The sequence below is a fragment of the Lithobates pipiens genome, unplaced genomic scaffold (genome assembly GCF_037356315.1).
Source record: "Lithobates pipiens isolate NorthernLeopardFrog02 unplaced genomic scaffold, aLitPip1_a1.2 Scaffold_8, whole genome shotgun sequence".
Classification (NCBI taxonomy): Eukaryota; Metazoa; Chordata; class Amphibia; order Anura; family Ranidae; genus Lithobates; species Lithobates pipiens.
This window is the reverse complement of record NW_027507903.1, coordinates 544,139,244-544,166,614: the sequence shown is the minus strand read 5'-3', so window position 1 is coordinate 544,166,614 and position 27,371 is coordinate 544,139,244. Positions and strand designations below refer to the sequence as shown.

The following is a 27,371-nucleotide window of genomic DNA, read 5'->3' as shown; positions in this document are numbered from 1 at the left end:
TATGCATGTTTACTATACCTTAAATACTGCAATAAAAAATCTTGCATAATATAATAATGTATATATATATATATATATATATATATATATATATATATATATATATATATATAAAATAAAAATATGTGCTCCATGAAAGGCTACTCTACTTTCCTTTCACTTAAAATAGGCCAAATGCCATGTCTGTGTGGGTTTCCTCCAGGAACTCGGGTTTCCTCCCACAACCCAAAACATACTGGCAGGTCATCCAAATGAACACGTGAATGCATTTGAATCTTTAACGCTCCTCGAGGGCAGGCCCTAGATGAATGAATTTTACAGTATTCTATAAATTGATGAAATGAATAAATAAATATTAGTTCTCATCCTCACTTTATGTTTTTTCTCATTTCAGGTGTCCGGACTGAACAAGATCTCTTTGTCAGACTTATTGACTCTGTGACAAAACAAGTGAGTTCCACTCATGAATATATATAATAACTAACCGTATGTTGTTTGAAGGTTCCTAAAAAGCTTTAAAGCTTACCAGTGAAAAACAGTTAAACTTTTGTCTGAAGATATACGGTATAACTGTTCCTACTGCACCGGCTGTGCGTTACAGCTATATAAGTTCACTCATGTTCCCCTGGTCAGATGTCTGCATAGTTCAGGTTTACACATATTTATGGGTCTGAGAACACAAGGTACACCCATGAACAGATGTGAAATCCCATAGAGCATGCTCTATTTCCTGTAAATGCAAAAGGCTTACTTTGGCAGAATTTCCCAAGATGCATTACAAACCCCAGATTACTGGCCAACTTAAAGCTGAACTAAAGTCAGCAATACTTCCATTGGTCCGATGACCACAAGGTCCCTCACTTGCATCTTTTTCTGGGTGCTGGTCTTTGGCTGTCTTGATTGGCCAGGGTTGCATGATGTAACTCCCATGCATGCACAGGAGTACAGTCATTCTGGCACACAGATACCATGCCTGGAATCTAAATTGAGCTGTACATATGAAGCCCAGGATACATTTAAAAAAAAGAGTGCCAGTGGGCAAGTACGTTTATTTAATAGTAGAATAGAAATTACAATGCCTCTTCTACCCTGAAGAGCCTGCCTGCTCACAATTTTGTAAATGTAAAATTAATTTCCACTTTGTGTTAGTAAAGATGCAAGGTTTCAGGATAACTTAGATCCCTTCGGTATGTACAGTATAAAGCCTGAAGAGAAATCTAAATTATTTTGAATAACTTAGTTAACTAAATTAATAACATGTTAACTAACAAGTGTTATCACTTAAACTCCAAAATTCTGCATTAAATGGTGGCTAACATGGCCCAATACTCAACTGCTGTTAGACCCCAGATTAGACTTTAGGTCAGTGCTTGTACAAAGGGCTTTTAAACAAAGCAGAAGAAGCAAAAAGGAGGGGGGATTTTTTTTGTCATGAAAGGTCTGTGTTTCAGTAACTATACCCTGCAAACCTTTGGCAGCCTGCTATTTCAAAGAGTTTTCGGTGAGAATAATGGGTCCAGATTAATGAGAATTAAACATATTCTGCCAAATTGTAGAGGGTATCATTTGATGTGATGAGTAATGGTGAATTGATCTTTCTTATTACAGCCAATAGCATATGAAGGACAGAATAAGAACCCGGAAATGTGCAGAGTCCTACTCACACATGAGGTCATGTGCAGGTAAGAATGGATCCCCGTGACTTCCTGCTACACTTTAGTGCCTAAAGACCTGTCACACATGGGCTTCAGCTTGCATAAGAGCAGTATGAACGGCAAGCTTTTTATAAAGCATTTGCAGAGCTTTCAGAAAGCTTTGTTGAAGCTTTTAAAGTATCATTCAAATCCAGTTTGTAAATGTTGAACACAGATCCTAATGGGAGTGCTGATTGTCACTTTAAAGAGGAGATCCAGCCCCCCCCCCCCCTGAAAATTTGTAAGTCAGCAACTACAAATACTGCAGTTGCTGACTTTTAATACATGGACACTTACCTGTCCTGGGAGCCCATGATGTCGGCACCCCAGCCCTATTCCTGGTAAGAGAACCCAGCAGTGAAGCCTTTTTCGCTTCACAGCCGGTTCCCTACTGCACATGCGCAAAGCGCACTGCACTTTCTGATTGGTCCAGCGGCAGAGGAAGGAGGAGGGGGTCAAACGTCTGGGAGACAGGGCCATGGCCCCATATCCCGGAAGTGGGGAGCGGTACCTGTCAAAACAGGTACCCATTCCCCTTCCCCCTGAAAGGTGGCAAATGTGGAACCGGAGGTGGGGGGAGACGGATAAGCGGAAGTTCTACATTTGAGTGGAACCTCCCTTTAAACAAGCTGCTAGGAGGCTTCAACAAGCTAAAATAGTACTGAAGTCTTCTGGCAGCTTGTTTAAAGTGGCAAACAGAACTCCCATTAGAATCTAAATGGTTTTTAAGCTAAATGGTTTCTAAAACTGCAGTTGAATGATACTTTAAAAGCTTCCACAAAGCTTGCTGAAAGCTCTGCTAGCGGTTCACACTCCTCTTTTACCAGCTGAAGCCCGTGTGGAACGGCCATAAGGTCTTACATGTAGAAGTGTCATAGAAGTGGAATAGTGTTTATTGGCTGTAACACCCAGTAAGAGACACTTTTTTATTCTCCTATAATAACTGAAAACATGAAAAGGGGGATCGGAATGTTTGCTATGGGTAGCTGGAACTGCTCTTACTTTGGCAACTTTTTACATGAGATCAATGCCATTTCTTCCTTCTTCAGTAAATTTACTACCAATCAAGAAAATAAACATTTTTCTTGTATGCATATTTTTAGTTTAGCTATCCATTCCTTGAGGTATTTAGTTTGAGTATATACTTTATATTGGCAAGTTACTCAGAGTGGTAGCATTTAGCAAGTGAGTTAAGGCAACACATTTTTGAATATGCTAGATGAGCAAAATTTACACTTTACATATACTCATGCCTTGGTTTTAATGTTATGTTTCTTGACTCTACCATGAGAGAAATATGGGGATTGCCATTGCTGGACTTATCCTTATACTGGTTTCTGGTCAGTGACTTAGCAAACATTAAAGTCATTGCATCGGCCATGACTAAGGACTAATGTCTGAAACGCGTAGGCTGTTTGTACAGCATTGTAAATTTCTTTTCAATAAAATAATACTATTTTTTGGATGTCACATCCCTTCCCTTATTGCATTAGCATAACATGTCAAATCTGTCTTTACTCATAACCCCCTATCAAGTCACATGAATTTACATCATCATAATAATAACAATAATAATAATTTGTATACCCTATAGCTGCCGTATAACACTTATACATCTGCTTTTTATTTTCGATACTCCTTGGGAGCAAGTCTGTCATCTTTAGTTTTCCTAACAGGTATCTGTTAACTGTTACCCCTCAAGATAGATAAATTTCAAGGCTGAAGTTAATAACATCTCTATTTATATATCCTGTAGCTATTTAGTTCAGCCCTGACTCCTTACTGATTCAGTCCAGGAACAAAAGGCTAATTAGTAACTGCACCCAATTAGTGACTTGTGCCTCATCGTAGATCAGATAATTGTCATAGCTTTCATTAGAAACTTTACAAACTCTAATGTCACACTACAAAAAGGCTCTGCCGCTCGAGACTGATGAAAGTAGAGGCACTAACTCTTTCTATTGAAGGGGAAGTAGGGTCAATGAAAAATATAGTGTGGAGGTATATTTGCAAACCTGGAATGGTATCATTGGCCTATAATTGTAAAATTCCAGCTTAGGAGGAAAGAGCAGTTTAAGACATGTAGATAATAAATGATGAGAGGTCATTTAGTGTAAAAGGCACTATGGCAGCAGGACCACTAGGGAGGCACAAACTGGCCTATTGATGAATCTGATCAAGAATTGGGTCTCAGGTTTTACAATAACAGTGGCTGGTAAGCTAAAATCTACTACTGTAAGTCAGCTAAGTTGCAAAGAAGTGTGGCTGCTCCACCGATAAATGGTGGAAACAATGCAATACCAACCCCGACCCTCATAACTCCTTCATGCTTCTTTTAGCTGCAAGAATCCTACAGTTAGTTGGACCTTGTAAACTATGTGTACAGTTGGAGCGTTTTTTTTATTGTTATTTTAAGAATAGGTTGACGGGATTAAATCATCAATAACATGCATTTTGTGTATATATAATCTGCAACATAAGCCGGACATCTTCCAACAAACTGTTATTGCAACAAAAGTACCAGTTATGGCAATGAGCCTTTCACTAGGAAGGCGCTTTTGGTTCCAGATTAGTAAGCAAATGTCTAAAGAGTGTGCCAATGTCAGAATCTCTTCACTTGCATAGCCAGCTTTGGGCAATAAAATTGCCCTTTGACTGTAAAACAATTAAAACAGCACCTGGTGCTTGCAGCAGGTAGCGACTGAGAAGATGTGGTGGGCCCTGTGGCACATTTGTATCTTCTGCAGTACGTTGCGTCTGTTCTGTTACAATGTAATGGGACATTTTAATGTGTGGCAGACTGATGGGAGGCTGTGTAAAGACTACAGCTGCTTAATAAGAGAGACACTGACAGGCTGCATTGCTCACAGCTGGGACTCAGCACTGGGCTGGGCCGGCTGCTGGTCACCCTGTCCTCCTAAGACAGATGGTGGGAATTTATACACTTTTGTTATGCAATCAGCAGGAACAGAATGCAGCACAAAGGCTGACGGCAGACCTGCCCTGGTGCACAGTGTGTATGCAGAGTAATGTGTGGGTGAAGAGTCTGGTGTCTGGACGGTGTTTTCAGGTCAACTCAATGGCATGACCTGTACTGTTGATGTGACATTGGTATATTTCTGAAACATTTTACCGTCCAGGAACACTGTGCCAGTCCCTTGACCATCCTCTCCAAAAGCCGAAGTACCTTATAGGATCACGTACCACCAGTTGTAGCCTACAAAGAAATTAGGATTTTATTGATGAATCACTCTATCCAAAAGATATATAGATGGAACAAACAGACTAAGTAAGTCCCTGGCTTCATATCTTTTGGATAGTCCAGTAGAATAAAGTCAGAGAAATTTCTGACTTTATTTCTGTCCACTTGGATTTTCAGTGTTCCTGCCCATTTTTATATGTTTTACCACATCCTATTACATTTTCCATGATAGTAAATTGAAAATCCAAAATGAAGAGCGGGATGGCCACAACAGGTGTGTGCATCCAGTAGCCCAAGTGCACATATCTCATAATTGAATTCCCAATGGGTGGAAAAGGTGGAGGTTTAACTCCAAAAAAAAATGTAAATATTAGTTTTATATTAGCCCTGTAAAGTGGAACTAAACCCTCTGATCCTTTTCGACCATGGAAGCTGCCATCTTAGCTTATGTTTGATCTGCAACTGCCATGGTGCTGCACATGTGATCAGTTATAACACCAGAGTATAAGCAAATAAGACAGTTAGCAATCCCGGTATGCCAGAAATGTAACTGTTTTTTGAAAATATTAAATAAATGGGTTTATTTCCACTTTTAAGGATTCATATAAGCTTAAAATAAATACATTTATGAATCTGCCTACAGATATTGGAAGGTGGTTGAAAATGTTTGAACTGATAGGGCAGCTGCCAAAGATATAGGATCATCACCCAGCTGAAATTGTCAGATCCGGTCACTATCATGCTATGCCCACGTACTCTGATGTGTATCCTTACAGTATATTCTTTAGAGGAGTGAGTGCCAAGGCTTGATTTTTCTATTTTGCCCACAAATTGGAGGATGGGGGAAGGTTCTGGTGTTTTGCTGAGACCCTAAATAGAGTAAAGTAGCCCTCACTAGTGATGGCCGAACGGTTCGCCCGGCGGTCGTTTCGCGGCGAATTTCCGACATTCGCGGTCCGCACGTTCGAACGCCTTTTTCCGTCGTTCGCCGCGGCGGACTTACGTGTTTAATGTATACAAGAACTTTAACCTTTGGTGACACGTTTATCATGTGATACAGGACAGCCAATTGAGACATGACAGCACATGGACACTTGTACATTCCCCCTAACCTATAAATACACCCGATCCGGTGGCCATTTTACATTCTTTCTTCTGTTAAGATAGGGACAGGTTCCTGTGTGGAGTAGGGAGAGATAAACCACTAGCTATTTGGTACACAAAAGTTCTTTTCAGGACTGGTATAGGTGTTAGGTGTTGATAGGTTTGCTGTGCTGCTGATTCTTGCAGCAGCCTGAGTGTCTTTTGTTAGTTTAGAGAAAGGGAAAGGACGGTGTATGCTACAGGGACAGCCAGATTAGTCTTTCATCATCATCATCATCATCATCATCATTAGCTGTTACTATCAAGGTCCACAAAAGAGCTGTTCCAGTAACCACTAATCGTTCTCTTTTTTTGCCAATTTGTATAGGGACAGGAAGGAAGCAGTGTTGTCAGGCAGTGAGGGTAATTTTAAAGACTTGCTGTTATTATTAGTTCCACAAAGGTTCTTTTCAGGACTGGTATCAGTGGTACAGTAATAGGCTTGTACATGTATAATATTCTTTCTTCCAAATATAGAAAGGATATTATACTTGACTGCTGCCCTTCTGCTGCAGTCTGCTAAACATTCACAACTCACTTGTTCCACAAAAGTTCTTATAAGGACTGGTAACTTGGTATAGGGTGCTACGGTACATAGGCTTGAGTGCGGTACAGTCTGCTGTTCTGTAAGGACCGCTATCGGTCCACAATAGATAGGGTTGACGTGCACCACTGCTGACCGCTGCCCTATACTGCAGCAGTCCTTCAGCGGTATAGGGACTGACGTACAGTCTGCTAATCACTAACACACAACCTGCTTGTTCCACAAAAGTTCTTATAAGGACTGGTAACTTGGTATAGGGTGCTACGGTACATAGGCTTGAGTGCGGTACAGTCTGCTGTTCTGTAAGGACCGCTATCGGTCCACAATAGATAGGGTTGACGTGCACCACTGCTGACCGCTGCCCTATACTGCAGCAGTCCTTCAGCGGTATAGGGACTGACGTACAGTCTGCTAAAAACTAATACACAACCTGCTTGGTCCACAAAAGTTCTTATAAGGACTGGTAACTTGGTATAGGGTGCTACGGTACATAGGCTTGAGTGCGGTACAGTCTGCTGTTCTGTAAGGACCGCTATCGGTCCACAATAGATAGGGTTGACGTGCACCACTGCTGACCGCTCACCTATACTGCAGCAGTCCTTCAGCGGTATAGGGACTGACGTACAGTCTGCTAATCACTAACACACAACCTGCTTGTTCCACAAAAGTTCTTATAAGGACTGGTAACTTGGTATAGGGTGCTACGGTACATAGGCTTGAGTGCGGTACAGTCTGCTGTTCTGTAAGGACCGCTATCGGTCCACAATAGATAGGGTTGACGTGCACCACTGCTGACCGCTGCCCTATACTGCAGCAGTCCTTCAGCGGTATAGGGACTGACGTACAGTCTGCTAAACACTAATACACAACCTGCTTGGTCCACAAAAGTTCTTATAAGGACTGGTAACTTGGTATAGGGTGCTACGGTACATAGGCTTGAGTGCGGTACAGTCTGCTGTTCTGTAAGGACCGCTATCGGTCCACAATAGATAGGGTTGACGTGCACCACTGCTGACCGCTGCCCTATACTGCAGCAGTCCTTCAGCGGTATAGGGACTGACGTACAGTCTGCTAAACACTAATACACAACCTGCTTGGTCCACAAAAGTTCTTATAAGGACTGGTAACTTGGTATAGGGTGCTACGGTACATAGGCTTGAGTGCGGTACAGTCTGCTGTTCTGTAAGGACCGCTATCGGTCCACAATAGATAGGGTTGACGTGCACCACTGCTGACCGCTGCCCTATACTGCAGCAGTCCTTCAGCGGTATAGGGACTGACGTACAGTCTGCTAAACACTAATACACAACCTGCTTGGTCCACAAAAGTTCTTATAAGGACTGGTAACTTGGTATAGGGTGCTACGGTACATAGGCTTGAGTGCGGTACAGTCTGCTGTTCTGTAAGGACCGCTATAGGTCCACAATAGATAGGGTTGACGTGCACCACTGCTGACCGCTCACCTATACTGCAGCAGTCCTTCAGCGGTATAGGGACTAAGAGTTTTGTCACAGGGTCATTTAAAAAATGACATGCAGAGGAAGAGGCAGGCCCTTCCGCAGGGGTGGTAGGGGTAGGGCAGGAGCAACAGGCTTGAGCCAAAGTGGGAAGTTGCAGAAGGTGCGTTCAATTACTTTAAAGGATGCACCAGACTTGGTTGAGTGGCTCGCTCAGCCTTACTCTTCTGCACCCTCCTCATCCTCTCGATCTGCACCCTCTTCTTCACTCTCTGCTATGTGCACCCCCAAAGACACTACCACCAACAACACGACCACCACCACCACCACCACATACCTTCCGCTTGAGTCACTGGAATTATTTTCCGATCCATATCAAGAGGACATTTCTGATGCGCAGCCACTCTTGGTATTGGATCAGGAAGAGGAGGTAGCAACAAGCGCTACTCAGCAGTCTGACGCCAGTACCCAGATCAGCCCAAGGAGGAGGTTGGTCCCCGGTGTTGCTGCCTACTCCGAGATCTCTACTTATAGCGGTGGGGAAGGTGACGTTGATGATGACGTGTCTAGTGATGTCACGTGGGTGCCCACAAGAGAGGAAGAGGAGGGGAGTTCAGAGGGAGATATGGACCAGCAGATAGGGAGGAGAAGCAGCAATGACTTACATTGCACAGCAGGGACAAAGCAGACTGCAAATGTATCAGGAGCGAGTCATCGACCATGTACGGTCACATCTGGCGCTCCCAGGACACCGGCACATGGCTCCGCAGTGTGGGCTTTTTTTAACGTGTCCGCTGCTGACAATAGCGTTGCCATCTGCAATCTTTGCAGTCAACGCGTTAGTCGCGGTAAGCCCAATACTCACCTAGGGACGACCGCCTTAAGAAGGCACATGAGCAGCCATCACCGAGCCCAGTGGGAGCAACGGAACACACAAAGCCACACTGCAGGCTCTCACCGTCCAGCCTCGTCTTCTACTTCTCCTTCTCCTCTCTCCTCACAATTGTCCTCCACTCCACCTTCCATCACGCCAAGCTCACATTTTTCTGCAAAAAGGCAGGCTTCCGTGGGCCTAATGTTTGAGCGTAAAAAAATGATGATGCCGGATAACCCTCTTGCCCAACGGTTGGCGGCTGGCTTGTCAGAACTCATAGCCCGCCAACTACTGCCATATAAACTGGTGGACTCGGAGGCCTTTCGCAAATTTGTGGCCATTGGAACACCACAATGGAAGGTCCCAGGAAGGAAGTATTTCTCAGAGAAGGGCATCCCAGAGCTATATGGCCATGTTCAGCGGCAAGTGAATGTATCTCTGGCACACAGTGTCGGTGCCAAGATACATCTGACCACAGACACGTGGTCTAGCAAACACGGGCAGGGAAGGTATATCAGTTTTACTGCCCACTGGGTGAACCTTCTGACGGCCGTCAAGCATGTAACCCGTGGCACCCGTGTAGATTTGGTTTTACCGCCACGGATTGCATGCAGGCCTGACTCTTCTTCTCCTCCTCCTACTCCATCCTCCTCCCTCTCCTCCTCAGCTGCCTCCTCCTTTTCCGCTGCTAGCGTCTCTTCCACTGCACCGCCCAAGCTCCCCAGAACCTATTCCACATGCCAGGTGAGACGTTGCCATGCCGTGCTGCGTCTGTTGTGCCTGGAAGCAAAGAGCCACACTGGCCCGGCACTCCTTTCAGCTTTGCGTTCACAGGCAGATGAGTGGCTAACACCGCTCAATTTGACAGTTGGTAAAGTGGTGTGTGACAACGGTGCCAATCTGCTTAGCGCATTGAAACAGGGCAAAATCACGCACGTGCCGTGCATGGCACACGTCTTAAACTTGGTCGTGCAGCGATTCCTTGTCAAATACCCTGGGGTCCAGGACATCTTGCGGCAGGCAAGGAAAATCTCGGCCCATTTCAGAAGATCTTACACGGCCATGGCTCGCCTTGCTGACATTCAGCGGCGACACCATCTGCCGGTCAGACGTCTTATTTGCGATTGCCCGACGCGATGGAACTCAACCTTCTATATGCTTGATAGGCTGCTCCAGCAGAAACGTGCAGTTAACGTCTACCTGTATGAACTCTGCGAAAGAAACGGTTCTGGGGAGCTGGGTTTTTTTTCACCGCGCCAGTGGCTGCTCATGCGCGACACATGCAGACTTCTGCGGCCATTTGAGGAGATCACCAAACTGGTCAGTCGCAGCCATGGCGCCATCAGTGACATGGTACCTTATGCCTTCTTTCTGGAGCGTGCATTGCGTCGTGTCATTGATCAGGCTGTGGAGGAGCAGGAGCGGGAAGATGAGGAAGTCGCAATGCTGGATGAATTCCCAGGGGGGGCTACTCTATCTGAGACAAGTCAACAACAGGAGTCTGATGAGGAGTCAGAGGAGGATGGTGCCGGGGCGGATGAGCAGGAGCAAGAAGAGCATGCTTTAAACCTTTCTGGGATCCCTGTTGTGCGAGGATGGGGAGAGGAGAATGAAGAGGACGACATTATCCTGGATGATGAGCAGGAGCCAGGCCACCACACCGCTTCCACTTTAGTGCAAATGGGGGCCTTCATGCTCCAGTGTTTTAATAGGGACCCCCGTATAAAAAGCATGAGGGTCAAGGACCAGTACTGGGTGGCAACGTACTTAGACCCCCGGTACAAACACAAAATGGCGGAAATGTTACCGCCGTCGCAGAGGGCTGTCAGAATGCAGCACTTCCAGGCCTTGCTTCGAGAAATGCTGCATTCTGCTTTTGCGTGCGCTGGCAGAGGAGCAATTCCCACTCCCAGAGAAGGATTTGCGGGTACCAATCCAACAGCGCCTGCAAGAAGAGGCCGGTTTGAAGATGTGTTGGTGACTTCGGATATGAGGTCATTCTTTCAGCCGACCCATCGACAGGTGTCATCCGGATCCAGCATCAGGGAACGCCTAGACCGTCAGGTGTCCGACTACATTGGGTTAACGGCCGATGTGGACGCTCTGAGGAGTGATGAACCCCTAGACTACTGGGTGGGCAGGCTTGACCTCTGGCCAGAGCTTGCCCAATTTGCAATCGAACTGTTGGCTTGCCCCTCATCCAGTGTCCTGTCCGAAAGGACGTTCAGCGCAGCAGGGGGGATTGTGACCGATAAGCGTACTCGCCTAGCTCACCACAGTGTTAACTACCTCACATTTCTAAAAATGAATGAGGCATGGATCTCGGAGGAATTCAACACATGTGACCAGTAGACCATGTATATGTCTATAAACTATTTTTTTAATCAAGCACACAGACCTTCTTAATTCATTTGGCTCACTTCCTTGACCCAAAAAAGCACACCGTACTATATGCCCCTACCCTCCTCTTTGAAGAGGTTGAGCGGTGTCATATTTCTACTGGGGCTGCTTATGATATCCCTGTGCTGTGCTGACTTCCTCCTGGGGGTTCTTATTATGAAGGGATCACACTATCCCTGTGCTGTGCTGACTTCCTCCTGGGGGTTCTTATTATGAGGGGATCACACCATCCCTGTGCTGTGCTGACTTCCTCCTGGGGCTGCTTACGGTGCTGCTGTCAGTGCTGTATGTCACGGTGCTGCTGTCAGCGCTGTATGTCACGGTGCTGCTGTCAGCGCTGTATGTCACGGTGCTGCTGTCAGCGCTGTATGTCACGGTGCTGCTGTCAGCGCTGTATGTCACGGTGCTGCTGTCAGCGCTGTATGTCACGGTGCTGCTGTCAGCGCTGTATGTCACGGTGCTGCTGTCAGCGCTGTATGTCACGGTGCTGCTGTCAGCGCTGTATGTCACGGTGCTGCTGTCAGCGCTGTATGTCACGGTGCTGCTGTCAGCGCTGTATGTCACGGTGCTGCTGTCAGCGCTGTATGTCACGGTGCTGCTGTCAGCGCTGTATGTCACGGTGCTGCTGTCAGTGCTCTGTATTACGGTGCTGCTGTCAGATGCCTCTATCACGGTGCATGTGTCATTCCGGTATGTCACGCTGCTGGTGATCATCTCCTGCACCCTCTTCTTTGCCTACCCTGGTCCCTGACCTTCCCTCTCCTCCATTGCCTTCATTAGCTCCATAGTCCTGAATTGTTAGAACAATTTCCCAAATAAAATAAAAATGCTTGTAGTTATCGATCCCAAATTCACCTCATACATGTATTATGTCATTGTCCAGATGGTGGGACTACGTTTTACCCCCTAATAATTACCACGTGGCCGCAAATTCGACATGAAGGTTTGCAAAGTTCGCCTCCCATTGAAGTCAATGGGGCCCGCGGCGAACGGTCGGTTTCGCGAACGTTTGGGTCCGTTCGCATTTCGCGTTCGCGAAACGTCCCGTCGGAAGTTCGTCCATCACTAGCCCTCACCATTCTCTAGCACTTAGCACAGATAGCAAGAGCAAGCCCTGTCAATTGATTAAATCTAACGTATTGGCTGACAAAACATTTTCATGTTGGAACATGTATTGTCAACTCTGTATCAAGTTTAGAAATGGTCTTCATTGTAAGTTTGACCCAGGGTTATTACTTTAAAGTCAAGTGCAAATACAAGTGCACACACTTTGTGCCTGGAGGAAAAAAGGTTCAACCTCCGCATACGAAAAGACTTTAACGTAAGAGCTGTGAAATTGTAGAATAAACTGCTACAGGCGCTGGTTCCAGTCAACTTTGTAGAATTCTTCACTGAAAGCACCTTGAAGTTCTACATGTACAAAATATAACTGTCTGTGTATAAGAAATAACACTTTAGATTGCAATTCCAGGAGGTACCCAATTGCTTTAGGGAATCGGCAAGGATTATATTCCATTATAGCAAATTGGATCACTGTATAGGGTCCTTTAGAGATCCTCTGAAGGAACCCTAGGGTTCTGTGGAACCCTGGTTGAGAAAGGCTGATGAAATGTGAAATGACTGTGAGCAGAAAAGCTGGTAAAAAAGATAAAAACAATTTCATGACCTGGAACCCAATACATAGCAACATAGTTCTTGGCTATTGCTTGGTGTGCAAACAAATAATCTTTTATTATATCGGCACCAGATCTGCCTCCTGTGAATACAAACACATTAAAGTGCTCAGAGGTGAGCATTGTCTGTACCTGCCAATTTTGTGCTACGACTGCTCTGAGATTTTACGTGCTCTGGATGCTTTATAGCTTTGTGAATTATACTTAATGCCCTACTGGGGTTATTAAGCTATATAGGTCATGATTCCCTTAATATCTGTCACATTCATTTTAATTTTTATTATTTTCCATGTTAAATCTCATTATGTCTGAGGCAATGGGAGGTGACAACAACATAGAGGAAGATTTCCCATGCATATCTATGCTGGCTATAGAGTAGTGCTGCTAAACAGAGAATCAAGTTAAAGGGAATCAGGGAGGGCTGAAATGTGGGGGTGCCATTGCTGATTTGCCTTTATTTTTTTTAAAGATGCAAGCTGTCATGGTGATTCAGGCTAAAATAACTAGTGATTTGTTTTTATATATAACAAGCAAGCTATCATTTTTAGACTGTCCTTGAGGCATTATTGTTCCAGGTGAGTGATTCAATAGTTTGGAAAGCCTCTACCAGGAATCAATCGCTAGAACCTATACTTTTCATTGTCATATTCAGGCCAAAGTGACAGTGTCTGTAAAAAAGCCACCCCACCCACCTACCTCACCTTTTCAATGATCCCCTGCTGTTTCTTCCTCTGTCACAACCACCATCAAATTACCTGGTGTCTGATCCAGAAATGACCAGTGACATGCCCCCTTTGTCATATAACATAAGGCCTATCAATTGACTGTAAGCCAAAATTACATTATAGTTCCTATACCTAGAATTACCTTGTAATTTGCTATAATAGAGGAAGAGGTGAAGAATCATTGGAGAGACTTTCAGGGAATCAAGGGGGTGTTACAGGCACTGTCAGTTTACCCTGACAAAGTACCAAGCAGCAATTGGAGATCATATGTTTTGTCCTCACTTTAAGGGTAACCTGTCAGTTTACTAACTAAAGTAACTTGACACACCTTTATTTATTAAAATCTATGAAGGTTTGCAGCCTTCTTCTGAGGTCCTTGGGTAGACCTCCAAATAGAGTGCAAGGAGTTTAAAGAAGGAGGTAGACATCCAAACAGAGTCCAACGAGTTTAAAAGAAGGGGTTAGGCCTCCAAAGAGAGTCCAAGGAGTTTAAAGAAGAAGGTAGACATCCAAACAGAGTCTAACGAGTTTAAAAGAAGGGGTTAGACCTCCAAAGAGAGTCCAATGACTTTAAAAGAAGGGAATAGACCTCCAAAGAGAGTACAGCGACTGTAGGAGAAGGGGATAGACCTCCAAAGAGAGCCCGAGGACCTTAAAAGAAGAAGGTAGACCTCCAAGGAGAGTAATTTGACCTTAAGAAGAAGAGTGTACAAAAAGCTTAAAAGAAGGAAGTAGACATCCAAAGAAGGCCCAATGAGCTTAAAAGAAGGAGATAGACTGCCAAAGAGAGCCCAATGATATTAAAGAAAGGGGTAGACCTCCAAAGAGAGTCCAATGACTTTATAAGAAGGGGATATACCTCCAAAGAGAGATCAAGGACCTTAAAAGAAGAAGGCAGACCCCCAAAGAGAGAAGAAGGGGGCAGATTTCCATAGAGAGTCCAAAGACTTTAGAAGAAGGGGATAGACCTTTAAAAGCTTGTCCAAAAAAAATAACTTTTAGTGTAGATAATGAACACAGACAGTACTCAACTGTGTTATTGCAAGTTTACTAATATGGCTACAATCACCTTAAAACTTTGGAGATACTAAAAAATATACTTAAAGTGTTACTAAACCCACAACAGTAAAATCAGGGGTTAATCCTCCAGATTGTGTAAAAGGGCTGTTTGATCCTGCCTTCTCTGATCCTTCCCTTCTTCCACTGTCCCTAATCCATCTACTGATAAGACAGAGCCTTTGTAGTCATGCTCAGTGTGATGTGTATTGCTAGAGAGTATTTTTTTTCATGTGATCAGCACAGGGCCAATCAGCACTTTCCAGACAGAGGGCCAGGGGTCCTGCAGTCTCATAGGAAAGTCAGAGAAGAATGAAAGCTTATCCTACAAGCTTTAACCGGTGCTCGGCCAGACACTGATAGAATTCACAGTGCTATATACTGCTGATGAGAAAAGATATTTAGCAGTTTATTTTTATGAAAATAATTGTGTTTCCATGTTCCGTGTACTGTGGGAGACCATTTATAGTAAATGCAGAGTCCTGGGTTTAGTAACACTTTAAAGTGGTTGTAAGTCCTGTTACACCACTTGTACCTAAAGGTAAGCCTATAATTAGGCTTACCTGTAGGTACTGTAAATATCTCCTAAACCTGCATGGTTTAGGAGATATTTATCATATACGCTTGCGCTGACGTTATCGGCGTATGCACACCAAAGAAACGAGTGACGTCATCGTGGCTCCGGCCAATCACAGCGCCGGAGCCTGCGAACCCGGGGGACATGTCGCTGGTTACAGCTGTGTGTGGGGCCGATGCAACAGCTGTGATCTAAGGTGAGTTTTTCATTATGAGCTAGTATGCAATGCATACTAGCTCATTATAACTTTGTCTTACAGGGTTTTTTTGGGGGTTTTTTTTTCGGATTTACAACCACTTTAATTGTTCTGGCCTTTCTAAGCTGTTTGGTGCTACAAAATTCATGCACATTATTTTTTATATTATGTTTTCTATTTTGTTATACTATTTTATGAAAACAATAACAGCTATACTGTACACTAATAACCACTTCTGCTTTTCCCTAATACTAGTCTCTCTTAGAATCCTATAGTTACAAATTTGTTTTAATATCTTTCTACAGTCGGTGTTGTGAGAAAAAAAGCTGCGGTAATCGGAATGAGACCCCGTCTGACCCCGTCATCATTGACAGGTAGGAAACCAAAGAGCATATTGCCATTTGTCAATAACTATCCAGTGCCTGGCTGAAAAGAAGAACGGCCTATATGGGAGTTGTAATGCAGGTTCTTCTATAGAAGAGTTTAAATAAAAAAGGGGTGGTATATAGCCGACAATGATATTCCAGCAATTTTATGTTCATCTGGTTTCTAAAGCTGATCTCCAGGATAAGCAAATTCTAAATACAAGAGGCATATGTATTGTTACCTCAGTTTTGTTGTCCTTTGTATATTTCTTCCACATCTGTGCAGTAATCAAGTGTGGAACTTTGCTTCTGTGCAGGAGCCTCCTGTATTAGGACCGCTCATTGCTGCTCTCTCTCCATGTGCAGGGTGACTGGTCTTGTCTCCGCCCCTTCTGTAGTTGTCTGCAGGCCGCCTGAAGTGGGTGGGGCCTACAGGGTCCCTCCCACTGCTCTGTTCTCTGCACAGACTATGTACAGCACAGTGATGATGTCATCACTATGTTTATATGATAATATCTGGATTTGAAAAGGCATCTGGTGCACACCAAGTGAATTTATATCTTCTGTGACTAATATGTGAGCAACATATTTAAATGAAAGTTTTTGTCCCCGGTGTTCAGCTTTAAGTGTATGTTCACAGTTTTGAGTTGGTGTGATTACTGTGTTGCTTGCCTTGTACTGACTGCACCAACTGCCTGGATTGAAGCTCTTTCTGGTGCTAAGCTGTGATAGGCACATAGACATGAATTTCTGACTGCAAACCGCATCACATTTACACACATTTAGATCTCATTTTGTATTCTAAAGACCTCATAATTATCATATAGTCCTCATGTAAGGATTAAAAAATCGTTTATGTCTTAAAGTACAGAAGTGTAAATATGTGTATGCCCTAAATTTTTTAACATTAATTTTACCCTAATATTTAACATATCTTAAATACCTTATTGTGTAAAGTGGTATTAAACCCAAAAGTAAACATTTATTATATTGCACCTTACCAAGTTTTAGATCGCAGCATTCGTTTTCTTTTTAGCCTTTCTTTCTTCTATTTTCACCTAGGGATCCTGCCAGCAAGTCTGTTGTTTTTCAACAGAAAAGCTCTCTTGCAGTTAAAGGGATGAGATAAACCATTTACCACTGACAGGGGGTGCTTACAATGATCAGTTTTTATTTATTTATGTAAAACCTTTATCCCAAAAGAAAAAAGCCGTTTGGTGTAACTGTTTATAAAGTGTTAGCTGGAGTTCAGCTTCAATTCTTTTGTTTATTTAAATCTGCTAGTACTTAACACCCCCGCCCCCCCCCCCCCCCCCCCCCAGACTGACAATGCTATTGTCCAAAGGTGTAATGTAAAGCTGTAATGATACAGGAGGTTTGTTAGTGGCCAGATAACCTGGTGAAAACATAGGGGGAAAAGCCTAAAGAAAGAAAACAAATGCAGCCACCACATCTAATGACTGCTTTAAGTACCTTAATAGTTAACATTAGTTACATTATTTATAAGGCTAATACATATATACGTATATTTGTACATGAAAGTTTATGCATCATCATATTGTTTGGGTGATCTCGTAATGTTCATTGTGCTAAAGAGAGAGTACGGTATTAGTCTCCGAATTTCAGATGATTCTTTCTAATTGAACAAAAGGAACCATAAATTGCAGGGAGGGACTGGGTAAGTTATAGAAACATACAAAAGTGGCCACAGAAAAAAATCTGAATGGTCCATTCAGTTTGCATCTTTTTTTTTTGTTTTTGTTTATTATACATGTTTTGGGTATAGATCTATGTTTGTCTTAAGCATGTTTGAAGCCATTTACTGTTGACTGGCTTACTACATTTGCTGGAAGTTTATTTCACGCATCAACAGTTAAATAGCAGTAAAATAATACTTTCTAAGATTAAAAAGTCACTTTATTCCATTAACGCGTATCTAGAACCAGGAACTAAAATTGTATGTATTACAGCTAACCAGTACTTAGATGTGGGGACTGCATTCACTTACTTTTTTAATGCTTCCCTTATTTTCACCCGATGATCATTCCGCTTTTCTTAACCTAGGGTGACAACAGTCCCTGACAGCACTGTATCTATGAAAGGGCACTGTTGTTCGCTAGGCCAGTGATGGTGAACCTTGGCACCCCAGATGTTTTAGAACTACATTTCCCATGATGCTCACCTACACTGCAGAGCGCATGAGCATCATGGGAAATGTAGTTCCAAAACATCTAGAGTGCCAAGGTTCACCATCACTACCCTCGACTGCTTTTCTGATATGGTCTGCCCAATACACCCCCCTCTCCACATCCCTATAATATGGAAAGGAGGTGCATTATAGTTCACAGACGATGTTTGGGAAGACTGACCACATTGTTTGAGATTTCAGGTTAGCGCACAGGAAGCTAAAAGGACACAAAGGGGGTTATTTAGTAAAACTGCACGGTGCAAAATCTGATTGACTGATTGGCTACCGTGCACAGCTTCACCAGGTTCTGAGTGCTCCAGTTTTAGTAAATCTACCCCAAGGCTCCTAACAGGATCAACAGGAATGTCCCTGTACCTGCAGAAAAAGGACCCATATCTCCCAACTTTGTGAGATGGGAATGAGTGACGCCTATCAGCAAAAGTATGCAGGCATAGGACACACCCCCTGCTACGCCCCCTTATAGGAGAATTGTACAAAAAAAGAAAAAAAAAAGATTAGTTAAACCAAAAAGTGCTTTTTTTTACCACTAATCTTCCTTTATATTGGCTTTTGGAATTTACAAATGCACCAATTTAGAATTCGGATGAAAGGTTTAGTGCTGGAAAACATGTTTTGAGAGATTAAAAGTGCATTTTATATACAACTATATAGATCAGACCAAAATGAGGGACAAATGAGGAATAATGAGGGACAGAGGGATATTGTTGCAAATCAGGGACAGTCGCTCGAAATCAGGGACAGTTGGAAGCTATGTGGACCTAGCCTGAAAAAAAGGAAATAAATGCAGCCCATGTCTAAGAACTAGTAAGCTGCAATGTAGGGAGATTTACCAAGACTCGAGTACTCAGAATCTGGTGAAGCTGTGTATAGTAGCCAATCAGCTTCTAACTTCAGCTTGTTCAATTAAGCTTTGACAATAAAACCTGGAAGCTGATTGGTTTCTATGCAGAGCTGCACCAGATTTTGCACACTCCAGTTTTGTTCTTGGGTTTAGATATACTTCAACCTGTGCATGAAACTGAGATGCTCTTAAAGAGGAACTGCAGTCTGCTCACATAATTTGTAATAAAAACATATTTGCCATTCTCAAGCTTCCCTTCAACCACTTTGCATATTATTTTATATATACTGTGATTCTATGCTTGCCAAATATGCTGCAGAAATCTCCCTCCGTCTGGCTGCAACCATTTTAACTGTGGGCAGCTGAAGCTGCTGTCTGTCAACTTCCTGGATTTACACAGACACACAAAGGCACACCTCCAGCTCTGCAGCCCCGCAGTGCTCATTGGCCCTTTTATGACTCATCCCCCCTCCCTTCCTGGCAAACTCTCAGGAGAGTTAGAGAGAGAGAGCTGTGCATGATGTCATAAGCCTAGGCTAATGACCAGACAAGATACAAGAAGTGGGCTGTATAAGTTATTTACTGGCAGAAAAAAAAAAAACGTTTTACTTTCCAAAGTTAAAACAACAAGGACAAAAGATTTAATAGATGGAAAGTTGAAAAAATGACTGAAGGTCCGCTTTAAACAGCATTTTAAGAGCATCTGCAGCAGGGCAGTTAAGGTTACCCTGGTACACATTAAATATTTAATGTTTACCAGTAAATATGAACTATTTCTGTAAAATATTTTGTGTTTACCAGACTAGAAGAAATTACAAAATATATATTTTCTTAAAATTTTACTCCTGAAGTTTATAAGCAAGTAATATACAAATCCTGCAAAACATTCCTAAAAAATCCCTTCTATTTTAAAATATTTATTCATTTATTATACAGGCTTACCTACAAAATACAGTTTGTTAAATGTATGTGATTTATGTACTGCAACTCTTTAAAAGTAAAGGAAATTCTCTGCAGTGTTACCAAATGGGTTTGTGATTGAGTGTTTGCTACAAAACGAAGGCAGCACATATGCGATACTTCTTCTCATGGTATGATGGCTATTACATGGTGTATTTTCCAAGCAGCAAAAATCTGCCTCCTCTGCCTTGATAAATATTCTGTGCTTTTCTCTTTTCCTGGGAGACCTTTTGCTGTCCACAGCTTGCTGTACATTCCTGTGGCCATCTGCTTCCCTCATTTACACACACCATTGCTGCAACCCAAGTGCCCACCACAATCATGTTGACCTGTGCAATGCCCCAGCACACAGACCAGACCGTGGATATATACACACGTGCATAAATACAAAAACACATTAAAGATTAACTAGTCTGGTTGCAGCGAGGGGACCAGACCTCCAAAAATCCATTTCTTAGAAACATTCTGTAGTATAGTATGCACTCTAAAAACATTTTTTTTAAATATATACGTTCACCATTACTATATATATATATATATATATATATATATATATATATATATATATATTATATTTGTTTAATTATTTTTGTTTTTTAATTAGTGATGGTATACTTATATATGTGAAAAAAAATTTATATATATATATATATATATATATATATATATATATATATTTTTTTTTTAATTAGTGATGGTGTACTTATATATTTGAAATATATACACACACACACACATATATATATATATATATATATATATATATATATATATATATATAAATTATTTTTTTTTAAATTATTTTTTTTTTTATTAGTGATGGTGAAAATTAAATAAATAAATAAATATATCTATATCTATCTATATATCTATATATATATATATATATATATATATATATATATATATATATATATATATATATATATATATATATATATATATATATATATATATATAAATATAGATATATATATATAGATATAAGTCTAGAAGTCTAAAAAAAATTTACTTTTGGGTTTAATAGCGCCTTAATGCACACTGTCCAGGTAGTATCTGTAAAGTAACACCGGTGGATGAATACAATGTAGTATAGGCACTCACAGGTCTTGAACAAGAGTATGTGTCCAAACAAGAGGAGTTCTTTTTTTGTCCAATGTTTTGATGGATTGCAGTCCATCTTTGTCAAGGCCTTGAAAAGACTGTGGTCCATCAAAACATTTGACAGAAAAAAAAAAACTCCTCTTGTTTGGATATGGGGCTAACTTAAAACTGCATGGTAGCCAATAAGCTTCCAGTTTTTTTTTTTTTTTTGTCAAAGCTTAACTAAACAAGCTGAAGTTAGAAGCTGATTGGCTACATTTACAGCTGCACCAGATTTTGCACTACGCACACACACGTATATGCAGTATATAGATAGATAGATAGATAGATAGATAGATAGATAGATAGATAGATAGCTATACAGCCGTAGCCCGGCCCCTAATCCATGGCAGATACATGGATTCCAATGGGAGTTTATTTTTTTTTAGAAGCACATAATTAGAAAGGCACTAAAAGGCTCTAATTGGTGTAAAAGAAGAGCCCACCCAGTTGTATGACAATAGCAAAATAATATTCACTATTTCTTTCTAATTCTCCTTTCGGCCAAACCCGGCTTAGGAACCCTGAGACCCGATTGGCTGAGAGGAGAAGCGATATATATATATATATATATATATATATATATATATATATATATACACACAGTGCAAACTTACGCAAACCACATAGATACACTAGCTCAACTTCAGTTTCCAAGTTTCTAATTTATAAAACTGAACTCACTAACATCTATAAATGCAACGATTGCAGTTTTTTTCTATCCACCATACACCAGTGTGCTTAGTGTATAGATAAAATACTCCCCAGTTACTCGTCGCTCAGTCTCAGTAATTAGAGCCTGGGAATCGGATGTGAATTTTACCTTACTATAGGCTTCCAGTCTCCGGCGTGTTAGCGCTCAAGGCTATTACTATGTAGTGTGGGCCCCCTCCCTCTCACTATGCTGGGCTCATACATTCCCCAGGCGGCTAGTGAATCTGTGCTAGGAAGTCTGCTTCATCTCTGCTAGGCGTTTATGCAGCCGTGCCAAAGCTGTCCCAGTGTGCCTTGTATGACATACCAGCATTCTCAGGACTCTGACATTTTTCATCTACTTTTTCTTACAAGTAGTTTGATGTTGAGGGGCTCTAGTGTGTAAGAGAAAAGTCTTATACAACATACGTGTAATGTAATGCATGAAACTTGCTGGATGCAGAACATTGTAACTGTGTGAGAATAGATCTATGTGGCACCTGCCCAAAGTATTAAGTCCCTCATATTCCTGATTGGTGGCATGCGTTCTCCATACTGCAGCCTTTCTATGGGATACAGTAAGAAAAATTAGAATTAGCAATTGTATGTAAACTTTACATGGCCATTAGCAAAACAGCAGTACTGTATTAAGGGACTTCCACCAAGGGTGGAAGGAAAGAAAATCGCTTGATTCCCCCATTAACACTGACTGACTGCTCCCGCAGTGCTATTGTGTTCTGCCAGCAGGGAGCCTTGCAGGCCAGCAGAACACAATGATCACTGCTTGTGGCTATAGCCACCAGCAATATTCTCATGGAAAAAAATCTGACATGCTGATCCATCTATGGGCAGGCTGGTTGTACTCAAGCTGATCCATCGATCGACTTGGGTACAACCAGCCTGCCAATAGATGTATCGAATCTTGGCTGGTCCCTGCTCGCTTTAGAGTGTTCCTTATGCCAGGTATAGATGAATCTATATTTGGCGGAGGGCCTGGACAAATTTTGATTTATGTATGGGCACCATGGTTGTAAACAAGACAGCATGGGCAGCCCGTCCATTAAGAGCACACGGGTGCCACCCCCCATATCCATGCATCTGGCCCATTTCATGATGCCAGATGCATGGATTCCAATGCGGGGTGGGTGTTTTTTGAAGCACCTGATTCGAGCCACAGGCTCTAATAGGCTTCAAAATAGGGTGGGCTTGGGACTCTCAGCTCTCTGAATGTGAAGAACTGAACTCACCCAGGTGTGTTACAATTGCAAATAAATATACGGTATTGTAACACTGATCCTCCTCCCAGCCAATCAGGAAGTGGGTTATGAGACCCATCACCCGATTAGCTGAAAGGACAGGTGATCCTATTGGACGTTTAGGAGGAGGGGAGGAGAAGCACGGCCACCATGATGGAGGAAAGGACACAGGAGCCACTGCCCGATGCCGGTTGCCAATGTTGGTATATGATGGCGTTTGCCTTCTTTAACTACTAGGGTGTCTGTCTTGTTTTAAAGAACTATATTTGTGAATCATTACTGTATGAAACTGTATTAACTGAACTATGTAAACTGTTGGCACTATATAAATCCTGTATAATAATAATTACTTGTTAGCAAAATGGTACTTGAAGTTGGACTTGGTTGAAAACTTCTGTAGATTGTCATTGATGACTTTTTCTGAAATTGTCCCAACTTCAATACTTTCTGAGTCACAGACGTGGAACTGGTATGCGGACAATGAAGTTACATTAAAGTTAACGCTTCTGATTTGCATGCTTTATTAGTGCAGTTGTATTAAATATGTAGGAATTTGGGAATGTAGATATCCTACATGGTTTTAATTTTTAATAGACCCATAAGCTTATATAATCATAGAACTGCATACAAATTAAAGTCAAACTAAACTCTGTCATTTAACATGAATTATTTTTAATCCTTATGCTGCTAGCCTCAGTAAATAGAGAGGAAGGCATACTATTTTACTTCTTTTTTCCTTTTTTGACATTTGTCATACATCCCAGGAATCTTCAAGAAGGGAGGAGGGGCTCTCTCAATTAAACACACCCTCCCACCTGCACGCCTGAACTAAGGGCAGATGGATTCCAGGAAGTAGCAATTAGTGGACCTCCAGCTGTTGCAAAACTACAAGTCCCATCATGCCTCTGCCTCTGGGTGTCATGCTTGTGGCTGTCAGAGTCTTGCTATGCCTCATGGGACTTGTAGTTCTGCAACAGCTGGAGGTCCGCTAATTGCATATTCCTGTGCTACATTAATCCTCTGTCCTTACTCAAGATGGCTGCGGCTAGAAATGCTAGGGCAGTGATTTTCAAAGTGAATTCCCAACAAAATAAAGACATGGATGGATGGGTGACTTTTTTAAAATATTAACCTCTTAAAGCAGTGTTCCAGCCGCAAACATTTTTAAAAGCCAGCAGCTACAAACACTGTAGCTGCTGACTTTTAATAAGGACACTAAAGCCCCATACACACTATCAGATTTTCTGCAGATTTTTTCCTTCAGATTTACCAAAACCATATAATATGAGGCCAAACCTTAGGCGTTTCAATTTATATGCAATCAGGCAGGCCCTTGCACTACATGGTTTTGGTAAATCTGAAGGAAAAAATCAGCAGAAAATCTGATAGTGTGTATGGGGCTTTACCTGCCCAGGGAGCCTGCGATGTTGGCCTCCCCTGAGGCTAATCCGTACATCGGCTCGGGTGCAGGTGCCGCCATTCCAACTAAGGGATACCGGCAGTGGAGCCTTCAGGCTTCACTGCCAGTTTCTTACTGCACGTGTGCGAGTCGTGTGGCGCATTTTGAATGAATTCTGAATGGCCCGTCATCTTCTGGGACACACCCAGGTCCCAGAAGGCAACAAGGAGAGAAGAGGAAATGATGCCCTGGGCCGTGGCTGAGCTAGGACGGAAGTGCACTCAGTACTTCAGTAAAGGTAAGTAAGAAAAAAATAAAAATAATTATCCAAAATCGAGTGGCGGAGGGGTTGTCTTTCCTTTAAGACAAAGTAGTAAAAGTGGGTGGAACTCTGCTTCAATGCCGGCGCCTCCCAGCCCTTTGAGAGGTTTCTGATGCTGGGAGGCGGGGTGGTATTTCTGATCATGTGACCACCGTGATTGGCTGTCACAGCAGTCACATGATCTTTATAGCTGTCTAGCTTTCTATTAGGCGCCGGTAACTGTTTTGGGAGTGCACAAGGCGCGGCTCTCGGCACAGCTATGTTTACATTTTGGTACGCATATATGTAGCCACTCAGCGTTAGGGCCCATCCGCCAAGAGACCGCATATATGCCGCCGGTGTGAGGGGCTTAAAAAGTATTTAAATGGCATTTTCAATTTGCGGTGCTCAGATACAGTCAAGTTCTACTTTAATTGCATAGTGTTTTTGCATGATGACTAAAATTTAAGATCGTTGTATCTGTTCAGTATAGCTACGTATGTATTTGTGGTCAATCCCCCCAAGCCTTGCAATCACCCCATCATTTCAGAGAGTGTTGGAGTTTGGTTTACCCCATACACACTTAATGAACTGATTTAGAGACCTCACATGGCTGATAAGTGTCCGGCGTTTGGCCACACCATCAGAGTTAGGTGGTCAAGATTGTAACAATACACATATACACATATTATTCTTGGATTGTGCTGTTTCTATTCTTATATATTTATAAAGCACTGACTTGTTCCTAAATAGCTCTGATTTTAAAGAACTAATAATCCCGGTTAATAGCTCCTTGAATTTCTAGACATTTCTCGTTAAAAGTAATAATTTCCTTATATAATCTTTATTTTACACATTTTTCAATTTATACATAACAATACACGTAATGTGATAATTAAATATATCATTTTACAAACAGTACATACATTTATCCAATTTAGATCTCAAAGAGTTCTGTCAATAGTTTATATTAAACCACATTAACACTCCATTCAACCACATACTACATTCTCACAAAAACACAAAAAAAAAAAAAAAAAATTCCCATAAAATATCAGAATTGAAATATTTGAACTTGCACAGACATTTATTTTTTATAGGAATAAATACAGTGCATTTTATGTTTTAAACCTTCGCATGCTGGGGAGCGGCAGGGAAAGACAAGCTCCAGTGTGTTTCAATAGGATTAGCAGAGAAGAAAACACTGTTGTGAAATATATCCCACCACATTATCGCTTTATCTCACATACCTCCAGTCTCAATAAGCCCCTCATCCTTTAATTGTATTAGTGTTTTTTTTTTCTCCAGAGGTCATAGATCATAGTATAACCAGAATCGGAATCCTATATGTACTGGCAAGGTTTTATAATAAAATTACAAGACAGAAATCACCCACATACGTAAACTAATGATGGTTTTCTTGATTTAGATTTTTCTTGATTTTACTTAACATAACCTCTGGAATTCATCTGCCCTTAGTTCAGGCATGCATTCAGGGAGGGTATGCTTAGATGAGAAATTTCCCATAAATTGCCCATAAAGACTCCTGGGATGTATAACATCATTTTGGCCTAGGCCAGAAACCAGAAAGCAACTGAAAAAGTGTTAAAAAAGGTTAAAACAAATAAATATAATAGAACATCCAAATATTCACTAAGACTAGCAGCATAGGCATTAAAAATTGTTAATGTTGATTGAGAGAGTTTAACCACTTGGGGACCGCTCATCTGCAATGTACTGTGGATGGGCAGCCTGTGTACGCAAAGTGACGTACTGGTACGTCGCTGACTGCTTCTGGGTTTGGGGTGCTCGCACACACACACGCCCCCCCCCGATACCTGCCGTGATTGTACATATTGGGAAAGTCCTGGCTAATGATTCATGGTCATGACCGGCTGGTTGGCTGTGTCCAATCACAGCCCAGAGCTCTGTGTTGACAATCAAGACAGGGTTCTGTAGATAGGGAACAAGCTTTCTGTTTCTTATCCCTGCAAAGGTTGCATTTTCCGCCGAAAAACTCTCATCGGTTAGACCATGCATAACCCCTCATGGTCTACAACCAGGATCCTCTTTCCCGTAATGTAGTTCAAGGAAAGAATTTTGCAAGTAAGTCAAAAATCATATTTTGTATAGTAAAAAAAAAAAAAAAAAGAGGACTTTCCTTGCCCATGAGTGGATATTGAAGTTACCAGATACATTAGGCTCTCTGATAGAATAAATCTGTAACAAGGCATCTGAAGACTTCAATAAGACTTTTGTATATGCTGTTTGTAGTAGTTCTATATCATGCCTCCCAACATTTTGAGATGGGAATGAGGGACACCTACCAGCAAGCATATGTAGGCATAGGACACACCTCCTGTCACACCCACTTAAAGGAGAATTAACCAAAAAAAAAGGTTAATTAAATCCACAAGGGCTTTTTTTACCATTGATATTACTTTATATTGGCTTTTAACATTTGCAAATGCAGCAATTTAGAAATTGGAAAAGGTTTAGCACTGGGAAACACCTTTTGAAAGCTAAAAAGTGCATTTTATATACAACTATATAGATCAGATCAAAATGAGGGACAATGGGGAGGAATGAGGGACAGAGGGACATTGCTCCAAATCAGGGACAGTCCCTCGAAATCAGGGACAGTTGGGAGCTATGATATCTGA

At 42.0% G+C, this 27,371-nt stretch overlaps 1 protein-coding gene across 4 annotated transcripts in view; it reads left to right on the top strand.

Moving 5' to 3' along the window:
- Positions 1 to 27,371, top strand: part of EBF2 (EBF transcription factor 2) — a 147,390-nt gene that overhangs the window by 11,329 nt on the left and 108,690 nt on the right. For all 4 annotated transcript variants that reach the window (XM_077469760.1, XM_077469758.1, XM_077469759.1 and 1 more), the window contains exons 4-6: positions 395 to 450; positions 1,609 to 1,682; positions 15,847 to 15,915. In XM_077469760.1, coding sequence (XP_077325886.1) covers positions 395 to 450; positions 1,609 to 1,682; positions 15,847 to 15,915 — 199 coding nt within the window. The remainder of the gene's footprint in view (positions 1 to 394; positions 451 to 1,608; positions 1,683 to 15,846; positions 15,916 to 27,371) is intronic.